This window comes from Brachycentrus maculatus, unplaced genomic scaffold, assembly GCF_059751285.1.
Source record: "Brachycentrus maculatus isolate JH-2025_06_01 unplaced genomic scaffold, ASM5975128v1 h1tg001532l, whole genome shotgun sequence".
Taxonomy (NCBI): domain Eukaryota; kingdom Metazoa; phylum Arthropoda; class Insecta; order Trichoptera; family Brachycentridae; genus Brachycentrus; species Brachycentrus maculatus.
The window spans coordinates 18,009-40,074 of record NW_028282165.1 but is presented as its reverse complement, the minus strand read 5'-3'; the positions used below and the strand labels follow the sequence as shown (position 1 = coordinate 40,074).

The 22,066-nt window shown below is 33.3% G+C and overlaps 1 protein-coding gene across 1 annotated transcript; it reads left to right on the top strand.

The window, feature by feature from the left end:
• Positions 1-18,809: 18,809 nt before the first annotated feature.
• Positions 18,810-21,865, top strand: LOC148298844 (uncharacterized; the record flags this gene model as incomplete). Its single annotated transcript, XM_088276609.1, has 1 exon — positions 18,810-21,865. A coding segment is annotated over one exon (770 nt), but the record flags the coding sequence as incomplete, so codon positions are not given.
• Between the last annotated feature and the right edge of the window lie 201 nt (positions 21,866-22,066).

Genomic DNA, 22,066 nt, shown 5'->3' with positions numbered 1-22,066 from the left:
GGTGAATGTAGTTGGTAATAGAGGCAGAGGAAAACCGAGGAAAACTTGGCATGATCAAGTATTACAAACACTCGAAAGTGGTTAGGTCAGAAGTGGGAATAATCGACGGGTATGTATGAGGAGATGCATGAAATGTGGAAGAGGCGAAGACAGAAAGAATTGTTTGCAAAGACAGATTGGTGTGGCGTTCTATTCTCTCTGCCTACCCCATCGGAAGTAGCGTGATGTTTAGTAAGTTAGTTGATTACATCGTTTCATACTTGCTTATAAAAAAAAATAGTAGGTACCTAAATCAAAGAAAAAAAAAAGCGTATATAGATAGGTAGGTACCTAACCAAAAAAGGTTTTTATTCGCTGAATTTATTACTGACAAATTCTAGCAATCGTTTCGTCTCTTTATTTAAATTATGTCTTCAACGAGTGCGAATATAGAGCACAATACAATATCCATCCATCATAAATTTGGTAGCCGAAAATTCCATCCCTTTCACTCTCACGCGCCACAATACTCGTGCGAGCGAGATACAAATACAAATTTAAACTTTTCCGAGGCGAATTCGAAAAGAAAATTTGAACCGCTCCATTTTTCTCAATAACAAAATTACGTCACGCCATTTTAGACCTTACGCTACTGACCGTAACGCTTAAAATTCCATGAAACTCAGTATTACTCTACTTTCGTTTCGACAGATCACGTATTTAAAATATATACATATTTTTTCTATGGAATTCTTTTTAGAACTCCAAAACCAAAACGTCATAAAACAAAATTATTGCTACGGTAAAAACGAACTTGCAGTAAAGGTGTTACGGTCGTTTTTCGCTCGTTTGACAAAATCGATCTTGCGGATTCGACCGTCCCGTTCCATACCGAATTTGATGTTTATATTTTATTCACGGTTGTCCGGAAAAAAACCATTTTAAATGATAAGAAACCTTTTATTTTGGGATGTAAATATTACAATATATCTCCGGCGCGTTCGATTATGACACCCAAATGCATTTATCATACCATGCATGTTCGATTATGCTGTAGTGGTTTTTCTTTCTTCTTTGCTTAACTCATAAAGTCTTGGTGTACATTATAACGTACGGACGCAAATCCTGATGCCCAAAGACATAATTTAGAAGAGAAATTGATCATACAATTAAGATTTCAGTTATATTTAAGTGTATTTTTGCCATTTATTTTGCTGAAAATTCTTTTTCTTCTTCTTCTTCTTCTTCTTCTTCACCTTCTTCTTCTTCTTCTTCTTCTTCTTCTTCATCTTCTTCATCTTCTTCTTCTTCTTCTTCTTCATCTTCTTCATCTTCTTCTTCTTCTTCTTCTTCTTCTTCTTCTTTTTCTTCTTCTTATTATTATTAAAGGCCTTGCGGCCTGTTTTTAAGAGGGATTAGCCTCCTGCGACGTCGATTTCCAGCTACCTACCCATCTCTTTGGTGGTCCGCCCGGGAGTCGTCTACCATGGATTCTCTCTGCCTACCCCTGCGGGGAAGCGGCGTGATGGTTAGTTAGTTAGTTAGTTACGTTTTTAAAGTTTAAAGATATAATAAAATGTTTTTTTAAAAAAATATCAAGCCACTTATTGAACTTTTTACTGCGCAATAGATCTTTTTAGGTAAAACCTGAAGGTTTTTTCTCCATTTCAAAAATATTTAATAAATTTAAAATAATAATAAAATACCTTTTTTTCAAAATGCAAAAACAACACTTTCTGCCCTGTAGCGGGTAAATCTTAAGTTAAAAATATGCCGCTTTTGCTGGGATATAGTACATTTTCTGGGCATTCCGAAAACATGCACAGCTGAAAATTGACGATTTTCGATTTATGACGTTCTTGAAAGGAGTGAGCGACATGTTTAAATTAATAACACATATCTCTTTTGACCAAGAGAGGTGTATGTTAGATTTTGTAATTTTGTTTTATTAATCTCGATATTCCTACCGATTCAGTCACGAAGGGGTTAAGGTAAGGTGCCCTGCCTCCATTTGTCAGATGGGGTTTTTTTATAGGTCGATTTTTATCCTGTCCGTTCCTTATTTTACAAGCCCGGCTATAGATTGGACACGGGTCGATTAATAGCGATAAAGGTACCTAAGTTATAATCAAAAAAAACTAACTAACTAACCATCACGCCGCTTCCCCGCAGGGGTAGGCAGAGAGAATCGAACGCCACATCACTCTGTCTTTGCAAACATTCTTTGCCTCTTCTACATTCATGCATCTCCTCATACATACCCGACGATTATTACGACTCCTGACCCGGCCGCTTTCAAGTATTTGACATACCTGATTGTGCCAAGTTTTCCTCGGTCGTCCTCTGCTTCTTTTTCCTACTACATTCGCTCCATAAATTTGTTTAACCGTTCTTTCTTCGCTCATACGCTCCACATGTCCAAACCATCTCAACACACCTTTCTTAATTTTATCGATAATGCTTATCTCAGCCTTACATTCTTTCCTTATTTCATCATTCGAACATCTATCAAACATCGTTTTGCCACACATTCGTCTGAGGGATCGCATTTCGACTGCATTCAGTCTGCTTTCATCCTTCTTTTGCCAACTCCATGCTTCGCTTCCATACATAAGGGTTGGAACCAGAACTCCATTGTGTACTGCCAGTTTAGCTTCCGCTGATAGATTTTTATTTGCTAAAACTGATTTTAGTTATAATCATATTATATTTTATAAATGATCCCCCGTAATAAGCTCTCGAAATGTGTTTATTGTTGATTTTCCTACAATGAAATTAATTTTGCTGGGAACAGAGTGAATGGTGCACTAAAATCAGTTTTAGCAAATAAAAATCTATCAGCAGAAGCTAAACTGTCAGTACAATGGAGTTCTGGTTCCAACGCTTATGTACGGAAGCGAAGCATGGAGTTGGCAGAAGAAGGATGAAAGCAGACTGAATGCACTCGAAATGCGATCCCTCAGACGAATGTGTGGCAAAACGATGTTTGATAGATGTTCGAATGATGAAATAAGGAAAGAATGTAAGGCTGAGATAAGCATTATCGATAAAATTAAGAAAGGTGTGTTGAGATGGTTTGGACATGTGGAGCGTATGAGTGAAGAAAGAACGGTTAAACAAATCTATGGGGCGAATGTAGTTGGAAAAAGAAGCAGAGGACGACCGGGGAAAACTTGGCACAATCAGGTATGTCAAATACTTGAAAGCGGCCGGGTCAGGAGTCGTAATAATCGTCGGGTACGTATGAGGAGATGCATGAATGTAGAAGAGGGAAAGAATGTTTGCAAAGACAGAGTGGTGTGGCGTTCGATTCTCTCTGCCTACCCCTGCGGGGAAGTGGCGTGATGGTTAGTTAGTTAGTTAGTTAGAAATTAATTTGTCCTCGTAAAATTGTTATCAATTCCAACAAGTACTTGATCTAACAAATGTTGATCGAAACAGTGTGTTATGACAGTTTCATAAGCAAGGAATTTCGAAAGGCTGATAATCTATACGAATAAAAATGAAAAAGGAGCAACTAGTCGAAATGCGCTCCCTCAGACGATTGCACTTGTTCACTTTTTCCTGTATGACTACGATATACAAAATATATATATATATATATATATATATATATATATATATATATATATATATATATATATATATATATATATATATATATATATATATATATAATATATATATATATATATATATATATATATATATATATATATATATATGTAATAAAATAACTAGGTACCTACCTATACATTTTATTAAGTACTTACAAATAGTACCTACATAAAACAGTTCTACCACCAGATGTTGCATGCGTCGCTCAGAATAAAACAAAATACTTCCGATAATATTATCAACTGTCAGAATCAGATAGATATAAAAATTATTGTAAAGATTAATCAAGAATAAACTTTTATTGTCGTTTCTTTAATTACAAAGCAACACATTGTTTATTTTATTATTATACACCCACTTTGCATATTATTTACACCCAATTTACAAAAGAAAAATATTACCAGGTTATATATATATATATATATATATATATATATATATATATATATATATATATATATATATATATATATATATATATGTATTTATATATATATATATATTTATATATATATATATATATATATATATATATATATATATATATATATGTATTTATTTATATATATATATATATATATATATATATATATATATATATATATATATATATATGTATTTATATATATATATATATATATATATATATATATATATATATATATATATATATATATATATATATATATATATATTATATATATATATATATATATATATTATATATATATATATATATATATATATATATATATATATATATATATATATATATTATATATATATATATATATATATATATATATATATATATATATATATATATATATATATATATATAAATATTGTTTCGGCATTCACTCTGGTAAAACATGATGAAATTGTAAAAGAAAAACACTTTTTTTTACCACTTGAGTTTATTTTATTATAATGACTAGTTTCGGAAGCTATGCTTACATCTTCAGGTCTAAATACAAACTGATATAATTAGAACTGTGTTTATAATTAGACCTGAAGATGTAAGCATAGCTTCCGAAACAAATCGTTATAATAAAATAAACTCAATTGGTAAAAAAACAAGTATTTTTCCTTTTACAATTACAACATTTAAATGTAAAAATGTGTAAGATAATTTTTGAGTATATTAATGAAAAATACATAGGTACCTACCTACCTGCCTTTATAAAAAATATTTTGCTAAAGAAATGATTCATTTAAAAAACGTTATTTTTTTCAAATGAATTTGTAGAAAGAATGTAGGTACCAGTAAAAACGAACGGCTAGAAAAACTATTATTTATGACTAGGAGCCGACCAATAACTTATCGGCAAGAGGCAATAAATCTCGGCGTGGTGTTTTTATTTCGTTAATTTTATAAACACAGTGTTTAGGGTCTATTTGACCGGGTAGCAATTACGCTCACGGGCCCTGGAGGCAATTCGAGGCCTCGGCTCCCGAAATGGGCGGCCAATGTTGGTTTTCGGGCCCTAAATAGGGGTGGAGCCCTAATTACCGGCCCGAGGGCCCTCGGCCCATTATAAATTCATTAACACCTTTAAAATAATACATATGATCGTATACTTAAGACGTAATATGTTTTAAACGAGGAAGAAAACAATTTATATACAATATTTAATTTATTGGATATTCGCAGGGCTTTTTTCCATGTAACGCGGTGGAACGGCGTTCTGGCATATTTTTTCAAGGATAAATTCAATTTCATTAAATTTTCCAAATCAATTAGCCGAATTATTTTTTTTCGTAATTACAATCTATATTTATATAATTCGTCAAAATGTGAAAATATGGCATTGTAACGAATAGTTAAATGATATTTGATTATAATTTATTGAATGGAAAAACCATGTATGATTAATGTTGAAATGGTGATATAAGGAAAGAATGCAAGGATGATATAAATATTATCGATAAAATTAAGAAAGGCGTGTTGAGATGGTCTGGGCATGTGAATCGAATGAGTGAAGAATGGATAATCAAACAAATTTATGAGGCGAATGTGGTTAGTAATAGAAGCAGATTAAAACTTGAAATGATCAGGTATTTCAAATATTTGTGTGGGTCAGGTCAGGAGTCGGAATAATCGGAGGTATGTATGAGAAGATTGTGGAAGAGGCGAAGGTTGTGTGTAAAGACAGATAAGTGTGGCGTTCTATTCTCTTTGCCTACTCCTGCTAGAAGGCGACGTAATGGTTAGTTAGTTAGTTTTAGAAAATTTTACCTGAAGCGCAGAATTGGTTATCTTGCGTTCGTGCAATCAACGGTCAAGATAACACTGCGTCAGTACCATGAAGTGCCCTATCACATTTGTTTTACATTACACAAGTATATGTATTTAGATCTCTGATTGATTTCCAATAAATAGAAATAGGTACCTACTTTTCTTTACAAATTTACAGATTATTTGAAATTCCAACGTCTTTTCAAATTACCATAGACAAAAGTATTCTCCAAATATGTTTCCATTGTTATCTATCTTTTCTAGGACCTCAATATCTCTGACATGAGGTGCCATATACAATATCGGATGACAGAACAAAAAATCATTTCTTCTCCCTACACCTGTGCACAATAATTTTTGTTTATTGCATTGTTCCATGGTTTGGAACTTTTGAATTTACTGGTCACAAAATTTATGACATGTTTTGTCAAACTAATTCCAGAGACAATGCGTTGTAAATTTTGATTTTAAATAAAGAAACTCGTGTTCTCTTTCGCATTTTTGGATTTGTACTCGTTATGTCATAGACAAACCTTGTAGGTATAGATATGTTGATATTAAATGAAAAATAGAGTGCTTTGTGAGTTTTTTTTAAAGTTTTTTTTATTAATTTATGGTACAAATATTGAACCATTATTCGAAAGAATGTAAGTTAGATTTTTTTAAAGCTTTGTGTATATTTTTTACTATTTTGACTGTTGGGTATCGACTTACCGTCCACTACTCGTGATTTCTAACTACATTACATACATAGTAATCATTTTTAATTTAGAGTGCATTTTGGTTTGAAATTTATTTACAATATTTTCTTAGGTTAGTAGTAAATAAAAAAAAACTTTAGAGCCCGATTCCGAAAATATGAACGCTAGAAATTTAGCCGCAGGTTAACCATCGTTAGTATACTTTCAATGTGATACGGTCAGTGATCAAATATGTTTTTTTATGTTTAAATTTTCACATCAGTTAACAATTGAATATTCAATACATATAATACAAAATTTATTAATATACTAAAACGAAGTAAAAAACTTGTTCACCTCCGTGGTGAACTCGTTAGCGTGTTACCTACGGTGCTAGAAGTCCCGGGTTCGATTCCCAGGGGGGGATGAAAATAAATATAAGTGATTTTACACTATAATAAGTATTTAATATTACATTGGATTAGTCCCTAAAGCGCAGGAGTGATCACCTTTCCTTCATATAAGTAACGATTAAGATAACTCTGCGTCAATGCTATACAGTGTCCTATGTACTATTGAGTGCGGATAAGGGTTAGAGAAAGAAAGGAAGAAAACAACTGAGAAAATCGTATATTTTAGTTATTTTTTTAAAATGAAAATCTTCAAATAATGCCTTTTTTGTAAAGTATGATAAATCCATTATTTATCCTATTTGAAAATACTCTAATTTATATAATTAGATCGAACGTAAATAAGTACCTATATAATATATTTATTTTGATTTTTAATTCCATCAGCAAAATATAGATATTTACGATATAAGCTTCTAGCACAATATAAAAGCCTTCACAGCCTTCAGCCATTTCAAACAATCTGTCAACTTTCAAGTTTCCCAAATAATAATAAAAATAAATATATCACTTTTCCATAGAAAAACTGCACGTCTATTTACGGCCTCCATTGTTGGCGACCGCCCACGATAAAAACACAACACATTCGAATATGACAATGCTACTATCCCCTTCCCACTCCCGCAAAACTGCGCACATTAGAAAGAGACAGCTTGCGTTCTCACTTACACAGATACAAGAATATCCACTCCACACAATGATCCCTCTGTTCTCTTTGAATTTTATTTGCGTTCGAAATTCAATTTTGAATCCGTATCCCATTTTTTACTTGTCATTATTTTTTTATGGCTGTTATTTCCATTTCGTTATCGGTCAGCCATTATGATGAAGATGACAAATCATTTTTTACCTACCTGGCTATTCATTTAATTATAATTCCTCTTTCGTCCATACAACCACACTAATGTTTTAATTATAAATTTATTGTTACGATACGGCAGTGTCTTTCATTGTGGCTACATATTCGCTGTAACGATAATTTAGTTTAATTTTTTTTAATAAAGAGCAGTGGTGGAGATCAAACCACACTTGAACTTCCTGATTATTTAAAAAAAAACTAACTAACCATCATACCCGCAGGGGTAGGCAGATAAAATATCACCCCACACCAGTCCTGGCAAATATTTTCACTTCTTCCACGTTCATGCATCTTCTCACATATATTGAAAGCTGTCCCACCGCATGCCCAGATCTGATACAGAAGCATCTAGGCTTCCTGACAGATCTGCTCTAGCAAAGCAATTTTTTTGTTTGTTTTGAACTAAGTTGCGAAATTTATTAAAAATATGAAACATAAAATTGTATCCCGATTTTACTGTGAATTTACATTTAAAAGCTTTTAATATCCCTGTCACTGCCAATCTAAATAAATACAAATCCGTCACCAAATTTTCTAGAAGTACCCTGGTGTAGGCAGTGAAAGGGATTAGTATTTAGTTCAATTAGTCAGCTAGATCCGATTCCGATGAATCTTCTCACATGAATACACAATTACAAAAATTTATCTTAACTAACTAACTAACCGATACGCCGCTTCTCCGTTAGGGTAGGCAGAGAGAATAGAACGCTACACCAATATGCATTTGCAAACAATTCACATTTATGCATCTCCTCACACATGTCCGCCGATTATTCCGACTACTTTTAAGGATTTAAAATGCTTGATAATGCTTGATAATGCCAAGTTTTCCTCGCTCTTCCTCTGCTTTCATTATCAACCATGTTCGCCTCACCTCATTCTTTCTTCACTCGTTCGATTGACATGCTTAAACCATCTCAACACACCTTTCTTAATTTTATCGATAATGCTTATCACAGCCCTGCATTCCTTCTTTATATCACCATTGGAACATCTATCATACATGGTTTTGCCGCACTGAGAGATCGCATTTCAACTGCATTCAGTCTACTTTCATCCATCTTTTGCCAACTCCTTACTTCACTTTCATACATAAGGGTTGGAGGCAGGACTCTTAAACCAATGAAAATATGTAAAAATTAAGTAAAACTGACACAGGGTAAAATATAAAATATAAAATTATAAACTAAAAAATATGTAGTAAAAGGCATGGTACAGCCAGTTTAGCATTCGCTAATAGGGTTTCATTTGATGATCATTATTGAAAATATTACACCAAAAAATAAGGAGATATTAAATAGACAATTTGTTATTTTCGACGACATAATATCGTGTATTTTTAAATTGTTATTTCAAAGTACCTACTTGTAGCTCAATTTGAAGTGGGGTGTGTTGTGTAAATAAGGACGTAATGTTCCATTTAGCGGTGGCAGAACGCGACCGAAAAGAATAAAGAATAATGTTCGAATTTCAAATATTTGTAATTTTCCGGTGCGCCACTTGGTGGCGGGGCGGAAGCAAAATGGCGCCGGGAAATGACGACATACAGGGTGCTAGAAAAATCGCGAGGATTTAACTAGAATTTTTAATTAAATTTTTAAGTATGATTTTTTAAGCGTATTTTGTATTACGTGCAGTATTTTATTATAGAGTTTTTATACCATTCATATCACAGAACATCGCAAAAAAATACAATATTGTAAGAACGCTTATCTGATTTTTGCCAGGAGGAGAATCTCTTCCACATTTGAGATCACAACATAGATGAAGAAGAATAGGTTTTTTTTTTCTCAATATTTTTATTTCAATTTAAATATCTAACTGAAACTTACTAATTATATGAAGGAAAGGTGATCAGCCTTCCGCTTCGGGTACCAGTCCAGGGTCATATTTAAAAAATATTAGACTGATAAATCACTAATATTTATTTTGACCCTCTTCGGAATCGAACCCGGGACCTCCAGCATGGTAGTCTAGCGCGCTAACCACTACACTATGGAGGCGGACAGTTAAACTGATTAGACATCAAAAATGGATAGATTTTACCACAAAGTAACTGCCGAATCGATCAATGAAATTAAAAAATTAAAAAACTTTTTTGTACCTAAAAATTTGTGTTTGATATTAATTTAAAAATATTTTTTAAATGTTGAGACTACTTTCTTCGTTTAGTATTAAGAATTTTCTATAACCCTTCTTGGGGCGTTTTTTTCCTCACCCTGTATAAATACGAAATCGTTTAGTCATGGTTAATTAAATTTGGGTTGTTTAATGTTTAGTTTAAATTGATCGCTTAGTCTCGCCGAATTAGAAAAATGGACCCGGTAAAAAAGAGACTTGCCTATATTTACATCTGGAGCCCGTCCTTGCTATAGACTATAGACTCATACTCAATTAACCGACTGAAAGCATTATACAGGTTATAACTTTAAAATTGGATGTTTTACAAAAGTTATTGGACGGTTTACAAACCAAATTGGACATCTTACAAAAGAAAATGATAGTTTCATAAAATAGAATTTGACGTTTTACAAAACAAATTGGACGGTTTATATAACAAATTGGACACTTTGTCAAACAAATTTGACGTTTTATATAACAAATTGGACACCTTATAAAACAAATTGGACACCTTAAAAAAATATGACGTTTTATATAACTAATTAGATGTTTTACAAAACAAACACAAAATACAGCATACCGTCTAATTTGTTAAGTAAAATGTCCAATTTGAGGTGGAAAACTTTTTCTAACCCTTATATACGCCCAGTGGTGCATAGGGCACTGCATCGTATTGACTCGGTGTTATCTTTATCGTTACTTGAACGAAGGCTAGGTTATCACTCCTGCGGTTCGGGGACTAGTCAAGGGTAATATGAAATAAATATTATAGTGTAAAATCACTAATATCTATTTTTACCCCCCCCCCCCCTGGGAATCGATCCCAATAGCTAAACACGCTTACCACTGGACCACGGAGGAGGACATAACCTGTATCCTTATTTTCAATTCCGTCTTAATTTCAAAGACCAAATAAACAAAACTCATAAATTAACCTATCCTTTAAAGGACTTTTGTATATTATTATTATTTTTAAGAATGTGTTGCCTTACTAACATAATTTCATAGGTGATTTAATTTTTACCTCGGACATTTTGACAAGATATATTTTTATTTAAAATAAACGGTGTATTTTTTTAAGGTTTGGTTATAAACTGGCAACATCGTTTCTACAGACTGTCAATTTGGCAGTTGACAGTTGATTTGTAGTCAGTGGGTTTTGCCATTTTACCACGAATAGACTGAATGACCATTGTGCGCGTCGTAGGTTTGGCGAACGGGCCGGAAACAATATTCAGCTTGCTCCTCTTTTTCAACGCAAAATTTTGTTCATCGATGAGGCATATTTTTGGTTACATGGCAGAATGTCTACTACTACTACTACTATCATCACGCGGTTTCCCCGCAGGGGTAGGCAGAAAGGATGGAACGCCACACTCTTCTGTCCTGACCTTTACATACATTCCTCGCCTCCTTCACATTCATATTAATAATAATAATAAATTTGGATAACTTATATAGCGCCATTTTCGTAAAATAATACCTCAAGGGCGCTTTACTGTGAATGAATTGGGGAAAATATTATGTTGGAAATGATTTAGCAAACAAATGTGTTTTTAGTCTTACTTTTAGTCATACATCTAGTCATACATGCCCTCCGATGACGCAGACTTTTGACACCGCCAGATTTTAGGTTCTGATGGATCTGATCGTGCCAAGCCTTTTTCGGTCGTCTTCGTTCTGTTTTCCCTCTCACATTCGCCACATATATTTTCTTAGTCATTCTCATGTTATCATGGCAGAATGCCAATAAGCAGGATTGCCGAATTTGAAGTGGAGAAAACCCAGAAGGTTTCTTACATCCATTGTAAGTCACTGTTTGGTGTGCTTTATGGGCAGGTGGAATCATTGGCCCATATTTTTAAAACGCCAGAATGTTACGGTCAATGGAGAGCGCTACAGAAGCATGATTACTGACTTCTTCGTTCCTCATTTAAATGGCATTGATGTGACAGAGCTGTGATGGTAGCGAGTGTTCTTGCCTAGAATTTTCACTCATGAATTACATGAAATCATGGTAACTTTAAACATAAAGAGTAAATCCACTCACGAGTAGGCATAGACTTTGAAACTTAAACTTTTCCACTCTGACCATTTTTTCTCATTACTGATCAGCTACTCTGATCAAAAAAATGTGACGTTTTTCTACCATTAAAATATTAGTTCCCTAATTTTGGGACACTCTGTCTGGCAATTCGTATGACCATGTTAATAAAGATTAACTGTATTTATCTGAATTATTTTTTGGTAGAATATACTTGGGTGATAGAGAAATCAGTGATTAAAGTTATGCCTGCGCCGGGCCAGACATTGTGGCCCACGGAGCTGCCTACTAGAATCAGAGTTAAAAAGTTGAAGCCTGAGTAGGGTCATGATAAACGGTGTTGCATAAGCCGTAGCCAGATTTCAGAGTCACTTGGACGTTAGGTAATACAACAACAAAAAAACAGAGCTGTGGTTTCGACAATATGTTTCAACATGCCACACGACGGGTGCCACCATCAATTTGAATTTTTATATTTGTTTATTTTAAATATGCTTCTTACCTTATGTTTTTCTCATTTATATCCTTTAAATATGCTTCTTATGCCTATTTATTATACCTGTTTATTGTTTTTTATATTTTGCCATGTTTTAGTTTTGGTTATTTAAAAAAAATCTTTTTTGTTACTTAATTATTTGTGTTCCAGTCTTGTTAACCTTAATCCCATGTCCCAAAATGAGAAATAGAAATTACTCATCGAGAATATTATATGTATATATGACTTATGTATGTAATATGTTTTGAAAAAAATAAGAAATAAATTTGTATACCTTTAAAAAAACATCCTTTACATGTATATCAGCGAGTCGAAGACACTTAAAAGATATAAATTAAATTTTCTAACAATACAAAAGCAATTTTGACATATTTATTAAGTTTTTATACATGATACTATCGGAATGAATGAAATAAAATATCAAATCGCGCACTTATAAAAAAAACGTGTCCGCATTCCTCAGGGCTACCACGTGTAATTCGATATTTTTTCGACATTTGGTCGCTACCGGCTTAAATTTTGTATTAAAAATATACCTTTGTACATATTAAAGGTTAATAAACTAATAAAACAACCTTTTTTGATATTTTGACGTGATTATTTTACAACATTTTGAGTGTGTCCAAATACTTGTTCACTTGTTTGATTTTGTGAACAAGTATTTGGACACACTCAAAATGTTGTAAATAAATTATCTGGTCAAATTATAAGCTTAATAATAAAAATGAAAATGGTATTTTCTGGCGTTTCTCATGTGTGTGATTATAATCCAGGATTCGGATCTCACATACTAAAATAAGAGTTTCTGCTTAATAAAAAGCTTCTTTACATCTCACCAATAGATGTCTCTAGTGAAGTTCTAGTGATTCATGAACAAGGTTTCCAAATTGGTTCATATATATAGAACTTCCAAGAATTTGAGTAGTGTGGTTGTCAATAATGGGTAGAATTGGTGAATGTTACACGTGTGTAAAGTGATCACTTAAACCAGCCTATGACGGTCGTAAGTCCCGTAAATGCCCAGACTTCCATATTCTTCTTCATCTTTGATGAGATGTCAAAAAATAATATGATTATTTTAATTAAAAATATAATATTATATTATTATTTAGAAATACATAAAAATTTAAATTCAGATAAAACAATAATTAATAATATACTGTTTCAAAATACGTCACCATTATTATCAATGTTTCCTTTTACACAAAATGTTGTTCCTTAACCCCCCTACCTATATTTATAAACCTATATATACACCTAAATATATTTTTATTCGTTAGTTTTAATTTGTACCAGAAGATGAAAACAAGTGTCGTTTTCGAAACTAGTCGTAAATAAAAATAAAACTCAATTCAGTGGATTATTCAGGTGTTTAATTAAAATTAAAATAACCTTTTTTGAAGTTATTAATGTACGGTAGATGAAGCATGGAGTTGGCAAAAGATACAAGTAGACTGAATGCAGTCGAAATGGGATGTCTAAGACGAATGGGCGTCAAAACGATGTGTGATTAATGTTCGAATAGTAATTGATTAATAAAAATTACTATAATTTCAACGAAGGAGACAATGGGGAGACAGTGAGGAGAATGGAACCGTCCAAACTCCCCCACATCGCACTATACGGCCACCCTATGGTAGACGACTCCCGGGCAGACCACCAAAGAGATGGGTCGATAGCTGTGAATCGACATCGCAGGAGACTAATCCCTCTTAAAAACAGGCCACAAGGCCTACAGCAAGATGAAGAAGAAGAAGACTATAATTTCATGTGTGTTGAGATGGTTTGGATATGTGGAACGAATGAATGAGGAAACAACGGTAAACCAAAATTAATGAGGCGAATGCAGTTAGAAAAAGAAGCAGAGGAAGACCGAGGAAAATAGCCTCGATCAGGTGTGTCAAGAAAATGTTGAAATAATCGTTGTAAATTTTACGATAGTCTCGTATTAAGGTACATTGAAAAGTCTTTAGAATTAGGGATAAATTACCCAATACCCCCGTGACTTTAAAATCTAGCTACGGCTTACGCAACACCACTTATCATGGCCCCTCTTAGGCTTGAACTTTATATAAGTTTTGTCATTTTCCTACTTGTGAGTGCGTTTACTCTTTGTTTAAATTTTCCATAATTTCATGTAATTCATGAGTGAAAATTCTAGTAATTGTATTGAATGAAGTAAAGAACTTTGAATACTATACAGTATGTGTCAAAAAAAACTCACATTCTCCTTCTAGGCAATCTTTCAAACACATTTTTCGGAGAATCTAGATTTAGTAAAGAAAAGAGAATTTTACAGTCATAAATCACTGCCTGTAAGGACTATTTTCGCTTCTCAATGCGCCGGGTGATATATGGGCCCCGCGGAACAATCGGAATGGGGATTTTAGAAAATCATCTTTGGTAAAATGGTCCTTCGGGCCTGGGGGTGATTAGTCAGCTAACTGCCAGGTCGTAAATAATGAAACAATGGGATCTGATGAGTGAAACACCATGCTTGTAGGTTCCCCATTTGCCATTGTGGATTGCACATTTTGTGCAACTCTGTGATCTACGGCTTATGCAGCACAGCTAATCATGTCCCTACTTACAACAAACAAGGTCGCAACAAGCACAAATTTGGCGAGCGTGCCTTTGCTGTTGCGAGACCGACGGCGTGGAATGCTCTTCCACCGGTAGTTAGAAACAACATTTTGAGTGTGTTCAAATACTTGTTCACAAAATCGTTAATAAAAAGCTTCTTTTCATCTCACCAATAGATATCTCCAGTGAAGTTCTAGTGATTCAAGAATAATGTTTCAAAATTGGTTCATATATACATATATAGAACTTTCAAGAGTTTGAGTAGTTTGTTGAGTAGGTTGTCAATAATGGGTATAATTGGTGAATGTTACACGTGTGTAAAGTGATCACTGAAACCAGCGTATGACGGTCGTCAGCCCCGTAAATGCCCAAACTTCCATATTCATATTCGCCTTTGATGAGATGTCAAAAAATAGTATGATTTCATATTGGTTTAACACAGGATTTGTCACGTTTTGTCGCAACTTTAATTAAGATATCGATAGAATACACACGTGTAACATTCATCAATTCTACCCATTATTGACAACCACACTACTCAAATTCTTGGAAGTTCTATATAGTTATATATGAAAAAATTTTGAAACATTGTTCTTGAATCACTAGAACTTCACTAGAGACATCTATTGATGAGATGAAGAGAAGCTTTTTATTGAGCAGAAACTCTTTTATTAGTATATGAGGTCCGAATCCTGGATTATAATCACACACATGAGAAACGCCATATTCTTCATCTTTGATGAGATGTCAAAAAAAATATATAAAAATAACTCCTGTAATTGAAGATAATCTAGATTTTGTGAACAAGTATTTGGACACAATCAAAATGTTGTCAATATGAAATCACTAAATCGCACCAAAACGTAACAATTTTCCAAGCTAGAATTCCTGATTACTTGAAATAATTTATTTAAAATGGAAATGTAACGTTTTGGTTAGGATCTCCACAATTATTGTATACTGCATCCATTTATTGTATGGAATTTTACAATATTCATACGAAATACAATGTGAGTGGGTTTGTTTCTTTTTTCATTGTTCGTACACTTGAGGGTCCAAAGGAATTTCAAAGAATCGATTTTTCCTTTGTCGTAGATCGGTTTTCAATGACCAAAACTCGAAAGGTGTCCCAAGGGTGACAATATGTTTTAAATTGGCCGATTACAGACGGGACAGCTACACACCAATTAATCTTACTTTACAGGGAAAATTAATGTTCCTTGCTTGGAATTATAGCAAAAAAAAAGAGAAACTTCTCATAGCTCTAACCATTCCAGAGAAAACGATGTTTTTTTTGGCACTTTTGATGGTTGAAAAAACGAGTGTTCTGGGATTAATGAAGCAATTAGAAAGAAATGTAAGGCAGATTTGAGAGGTGAAATGTAAGGCAGATATGAAACTGCTCATAGCTCTAGCCATTCCAGAGAAAACGATGTTTTTTTTTGGCACTTTTGATGGTTGAAAAAACGAGTGTTCTGGGATTAATGAAGCAATTAGAAAGAAATGTAAGGCAGATATGAGAGGTGAAGTCTAGAGTCGCAAAATAAAGATGAAATGTGCGGCAAAATGATATTTGATAGATGTTTAGTGATATAAGAAATTAATGCTTCTTTTTCTTGTTCTCCAAACCCTTATCCACACCCCAATGTTGCATAGGGCACTGCATATAAACGCAGTGTTATCATCGTTAACACATGAAGGAAAGGTGTTCGGCCTTCCGCTTCAGGTACCAGTCCAGAGTGATATTGAATAAATATTAGAGTGAAAAAAATCACTTATATTTATTTGACCCCCCCTGGGAATCGAACCCGGGACCTCCAGAATGGTAGCCGAGCGTGCTGACTATTACACTATGGAGGCGGAAAAAAATAATGCTGGGCTAAAACAATCATTTTAAACACCGCCAGTAGTTAGAAATAGTAAGAGTGCGATCGACGTGCCGTACGTAAAGAGCTCTAACTACATTTTTGTCAATTTTGAGATATTCGGTGTACGTTATCAACTGACCGTTATCTAAAAATATAAACAAACAAAAAAATATATAAAATAAATTACGCCTAGTTTTCAGGCGTATAAGACGCTATCTACATCGAATTTTCGAAATGAACTGAACTCCTAAAACGCTAACAGATTATTTTGACAAAGCATAAAGTTTTAAAACGATTTAATACATTATTTTATCGTGTATTTGAATGCATAATACTAGTTTACAATTTCAGATAAAACCGTTAGTCAATAAAAAAAATACGTTGAAAAAATCTTCTTAGCTCTCTCCTGTAAAGTAACAGATTTGCAGATAGAGTACTTTACGTAGGGGCCGTGGAGATGATCTTTAGAAAAAAACTAAAAACGCATTTTTTGCTTAATTATTTCCACTTTCTCCTTTCCCCAAATTCAATCACAATGAAGCACCCTTGAGGTAGTATTTTACGAAAATGTTAAATAAATTATTAGTATCAATCAATTTAATAAGGAATGGTGTATATATACAACATTTTGAGTGTGTCCAAATACTTGTTCACAAAATCTGGATTATCTCCAATTACAGGAATTATTTTCATATTATTTTTTGACATCTCATCAAAGATGAAGAAGAATATGGAAGTCTGCGCATTTACGGGGCTGACGACCATATATACAGAACTTCCGAGAATTTGAGTAGTGTGGTTGTCAATAATAGGTGGAATTGGTGAATGTTACACGTGTGTAAAGTGATCACTTAAACCAGCCTATGACGGTCGTCAGCCCCGTAAATGCCCAAACTTCCATATTCTTCTTCATCTTTGATGAGATGTCAAAAAATAATAAGGAAAGGTGTGTTGATATAATTTGGGCATATAGAAAAAATAAGTGAATTAGCTATTAAACCTCAGATTCAAAATCTCCAACATATAAATAATAATAAAAATGTTTTTTTAAACAAACACGATGTCCAATATTTTGTCCCGAGTCATTAAATTCTTATTTTTTTTGGTAAAAAAAAAACTGTGTTCATATGCACACAAAGGGTTGACACTAGGCCTGAGATGAGTTATGGCTTTGGGACCGATATTAATGTCAGTCGACAATGGACCCGTTAAAGATCTCTTTTCAAGCCTAGCTAGACCAAAAACATAAACAAAAAAAACTTGTTTTAAAACAACAAAAACAAAAAAAAATGCATAATTTGAAAACAGGTTTCCTTACGATAAGCATACGAGGAAATCGAAAATCGATCCATAAAAGCATACTTATTCATAAATAGATAATAATAATAAAAATATACATATATTTTCTTTTACAAGTACTTTATCTGGTCACCAGAAAATTGGCAACCAATTTTCTGATCGTTATCACTTCTTAATCTTCTTCCTGGCTCCATTCCAACTTATAGTCTTTGTAGACTGTTGGAGTTAGCTCTTCTCGTCCTCAGGTTATAGGTCCTTCTATCATGGACAACGTCCTAGGTCATGCCTTTAAATCATGTTATCTTTCTGTAGCATACATGATTTTTTTGGTCTTCCTCTAGATGTCTTTAAAAGCTTCTTTTTTAAATGGAAACCAAGAATTTCTATACCGGACCTGGGAGTCCATGATTCTTCTCCACATAAGATATGGATATATTGTATCAAAATTGGTCAATGCAATATTTCAGAGACATACCAACTCCATTCTTTCTTTGATTGTACAAAATATAGCTCGTTTTCTTAAGATGTGGCAGGGACACTTCGACGATAAACTTCATTCTTCAAGGATTATGTGCAATGACTGGTCTAATTCATTTTTTTCTTTTGTCAACAGGGGAAAAACCGTTCAAATGCGAGTTCGAAGGCTGCGACAGGAGGTTCGCGAACTCCTCAGACAGGAAGAAGCACTCCCACGTGCACACGTCGGACAAACCATACAACTGCAGGGTGTCAGGGTGCGACAAGTCCTACACGCATCCTTCGAGCCTGAGAAAGCACATGAAGGTCCACGGACCAGGCCACGGAGACGACAGGTCTACTCACGGATACGACAGCGACGGAGAAGACTCCAATTCTTCAGAGAGCATCAGCATCACCAATGGACCAGCGAGTCCGCTGACGTCACCTAACCACAACCAAATGAAGACGGGAAATCCAACGATACCAACGTTGACGAACCTAACATCAATACACGAGCAAGATAATTCAATAACAACAAAACTAGAAAGCTTGAATAATAAATACTTCAATTCCGATTCGAAGATATCTTCTAATCTTTTAAACTCAGGAGCTCTGATGAACGGATATGATAACACCAGCAACAAGCTAGGGATTCCAGCTCATCATCCTCTGCACCAGCCTCCTGGGCATCATCTCCAGGGGGGTCATCTGAACCACCTGAATCACATGAACCCACACCACCAGATGTCTGCCAACCTGTCCGAGTGGTATGTGTGCCAGTCTGCCAGCGCCGGGGGGCTGCAGACGCCCCCCTCGCAGGACCACTCGCCAGCCCCCCACCCGCTGCACCACAACCACTTCGCGAACCACCACCACCACCTCATGCACCACCACCACCACGGCGGCGCCGCGACGGCCTACTGACTTCAGTGAATTTAGGGACTCTAATTAATTTGTGATTTTTAAATTGAAGCTGCCTTTTACCAGTTAGTGGGATTGTATATAAAATAGTGTTGTGTTTAAAAGAGTCAACGAAACAGGTACATACATTTTTTACATAATATATCGCTCACTCAAGAACGTCATAAATAAAAAATCGTCAATTTTCAGTTGTGCATGTTTTCGGAATGCCCAGAAAATGTACTATATCTCAGCAAAAGCGGCATATTTTTAACTAAATATTTACCCGCTACAGGGCAGAAAGTGTTGTTTTTGCATTTTGAAGAAAATGTAAAATTTAATATTTTTTTAAATATACTAAATATTTTTCAAATGGAGAAAAAACCTTCAGATTTTACCTAAAAATATCTGTTGCACAGTGAAAAGTTCAGTAAGTGGCTTGATATTTATATTTAATACATTGTATTATATTTTTAAACTTTAAAAACATTCTCCTGAAAAATCAAGTTTTTTCATTAATGACGTTCTTGAAAGGAGTAAGCGATATGTGGAGGTCCTCACCAAAACGTATAATTTCCATTATAAATGATTTTAAGTGATCAGGAATACTAGCTTGTAAAATTGTTACGTTTTGGAGTGATTTAATGATTTCATATTGGTTTAACACAGGATTGGTCACGTTTTGTCGCAACTTTAATTATGATTTCGATAGAATACAGTAGACAGAACAGATTTGCATTTAAAGGATTTTTTGTACAATATTTTTGGTGAGGACCTCCACATATATTAAATACTATACATATTATAATGTTCGCATTTTTTTGTATCGAATCAGCTTTAAATACGTTGGTTTTAAGATTTTTTTCTGTATTTTCTTTTCATTCTCAACTCTAGACCACGAGATTTATTTCAATGTATCTTAACACGGGACTATCGTAAAATTTACGACAGTAAGAAAAATACATTTTCAACATTCGCTAGTTAAATGCCAAACGGATACAACGCAAAAAAACTCACTTTTCCAAAAATGGTATTTCTGACGATAACAAAATGGACATTTCTAACGCTAGAATCATGGGTGTCTTACGAATATGAAAATGTTGACGATTTAGATACCATTTTCGGAAAAGAGAGTTTTTTTTACGTTGTGGCCCTTTAGCTGTTACCAAAAAAAATTCTAATAACATTTAAAAATAAGTGCAACACGTTTTTTGGAAACTTTGTATAAAATACGAACAAATATATCGGAAAAAATTAAATTACATTCTAGTTGTCACTACATTCTTTACATGTGTTGCATCGGTGCTCCCAATAGATTGGATGTCCATCGTTAATTTTACGAGTGTCCCGTAATCTAGGGTTAAAAATATCTCTCATTCCCTGGAAAACAAACCTCGTTAACTCCATTTTTGTCGTTTATGCAAGCATCAGTTTAAACGTCCAAAATACTGAAAGGTGTTAGCCCAAATAGATGTTTGTTACATTTTTTTCATGGATTAATTGGTAGTGGGTTCCCCAAAAAATACTGTGTTTTATCTTTTGAGTTGGGTTTTTTAGCAAATCAAAAATTGAATATAAATAAAGTACCATTCATCAAAAAATCAAATTTTGAAAATTTTAGGTTTCTGCATGACATAGTCCAATATGTAATTAGATAAGTAAAATTTGGAATTCTGAGAAAAATTCATGTTTTCTTAGCAATTACTGTGTTTTTACTTAGCAAAGCAGATATTATTTCTGTTTGAAAAAAACATGTTTCTCGTAAAAAAATGACATCTTTGGAGTTAGCGAGTTTTGGAAATAAGCCGACAAAATTATGTTTTCTGAAAATAAATACATGCCAAAGCATAGGAAAATGTAGATAATTGTTATTTTATAGTTAAAAAATATTTGTAATACTGTCAATGAATTTTATTTAGTTAGTGATAAAAAAAATTGATGTCTTGATTTCCATTTATTGTCATCATTTAAAAAAATATCGAAAAAAAAATTAACAGGTGAAACTTTTATTATATTTTGTTTGAAAATCATTTCAGTTTCTCCCATATAAATTCGTCACCTGAATGTAAAATCGTCCTAACTGCATATAAAGAAATGTTAAACTGTCTCTAAACTAAGAGAGATCTTTCAATCATTTAAAACTATTTTCTTTTATATATTTCAAATCATAATTTAAAAACAAATATAAAATACTTGTATAAGACCACATATACAAATGTTTTATTTTCTTATTTAAATCTTCATGGTGTTCTACAAAGTTAATGACAAATCAATTAATAATATAGTATGCTCAATTCAACCATAGATGCTCCCGAGAACTCGCATATATATAAATATTTAAAAAAATATATATATTTATATATATATATATATATATATATATATATATATATATATATATATATATATATATATATATATGTATATATATGTATATGTGTATATATATATATATGTGTATATATATATATATATATATATATATATATATATATATATATATATATATAT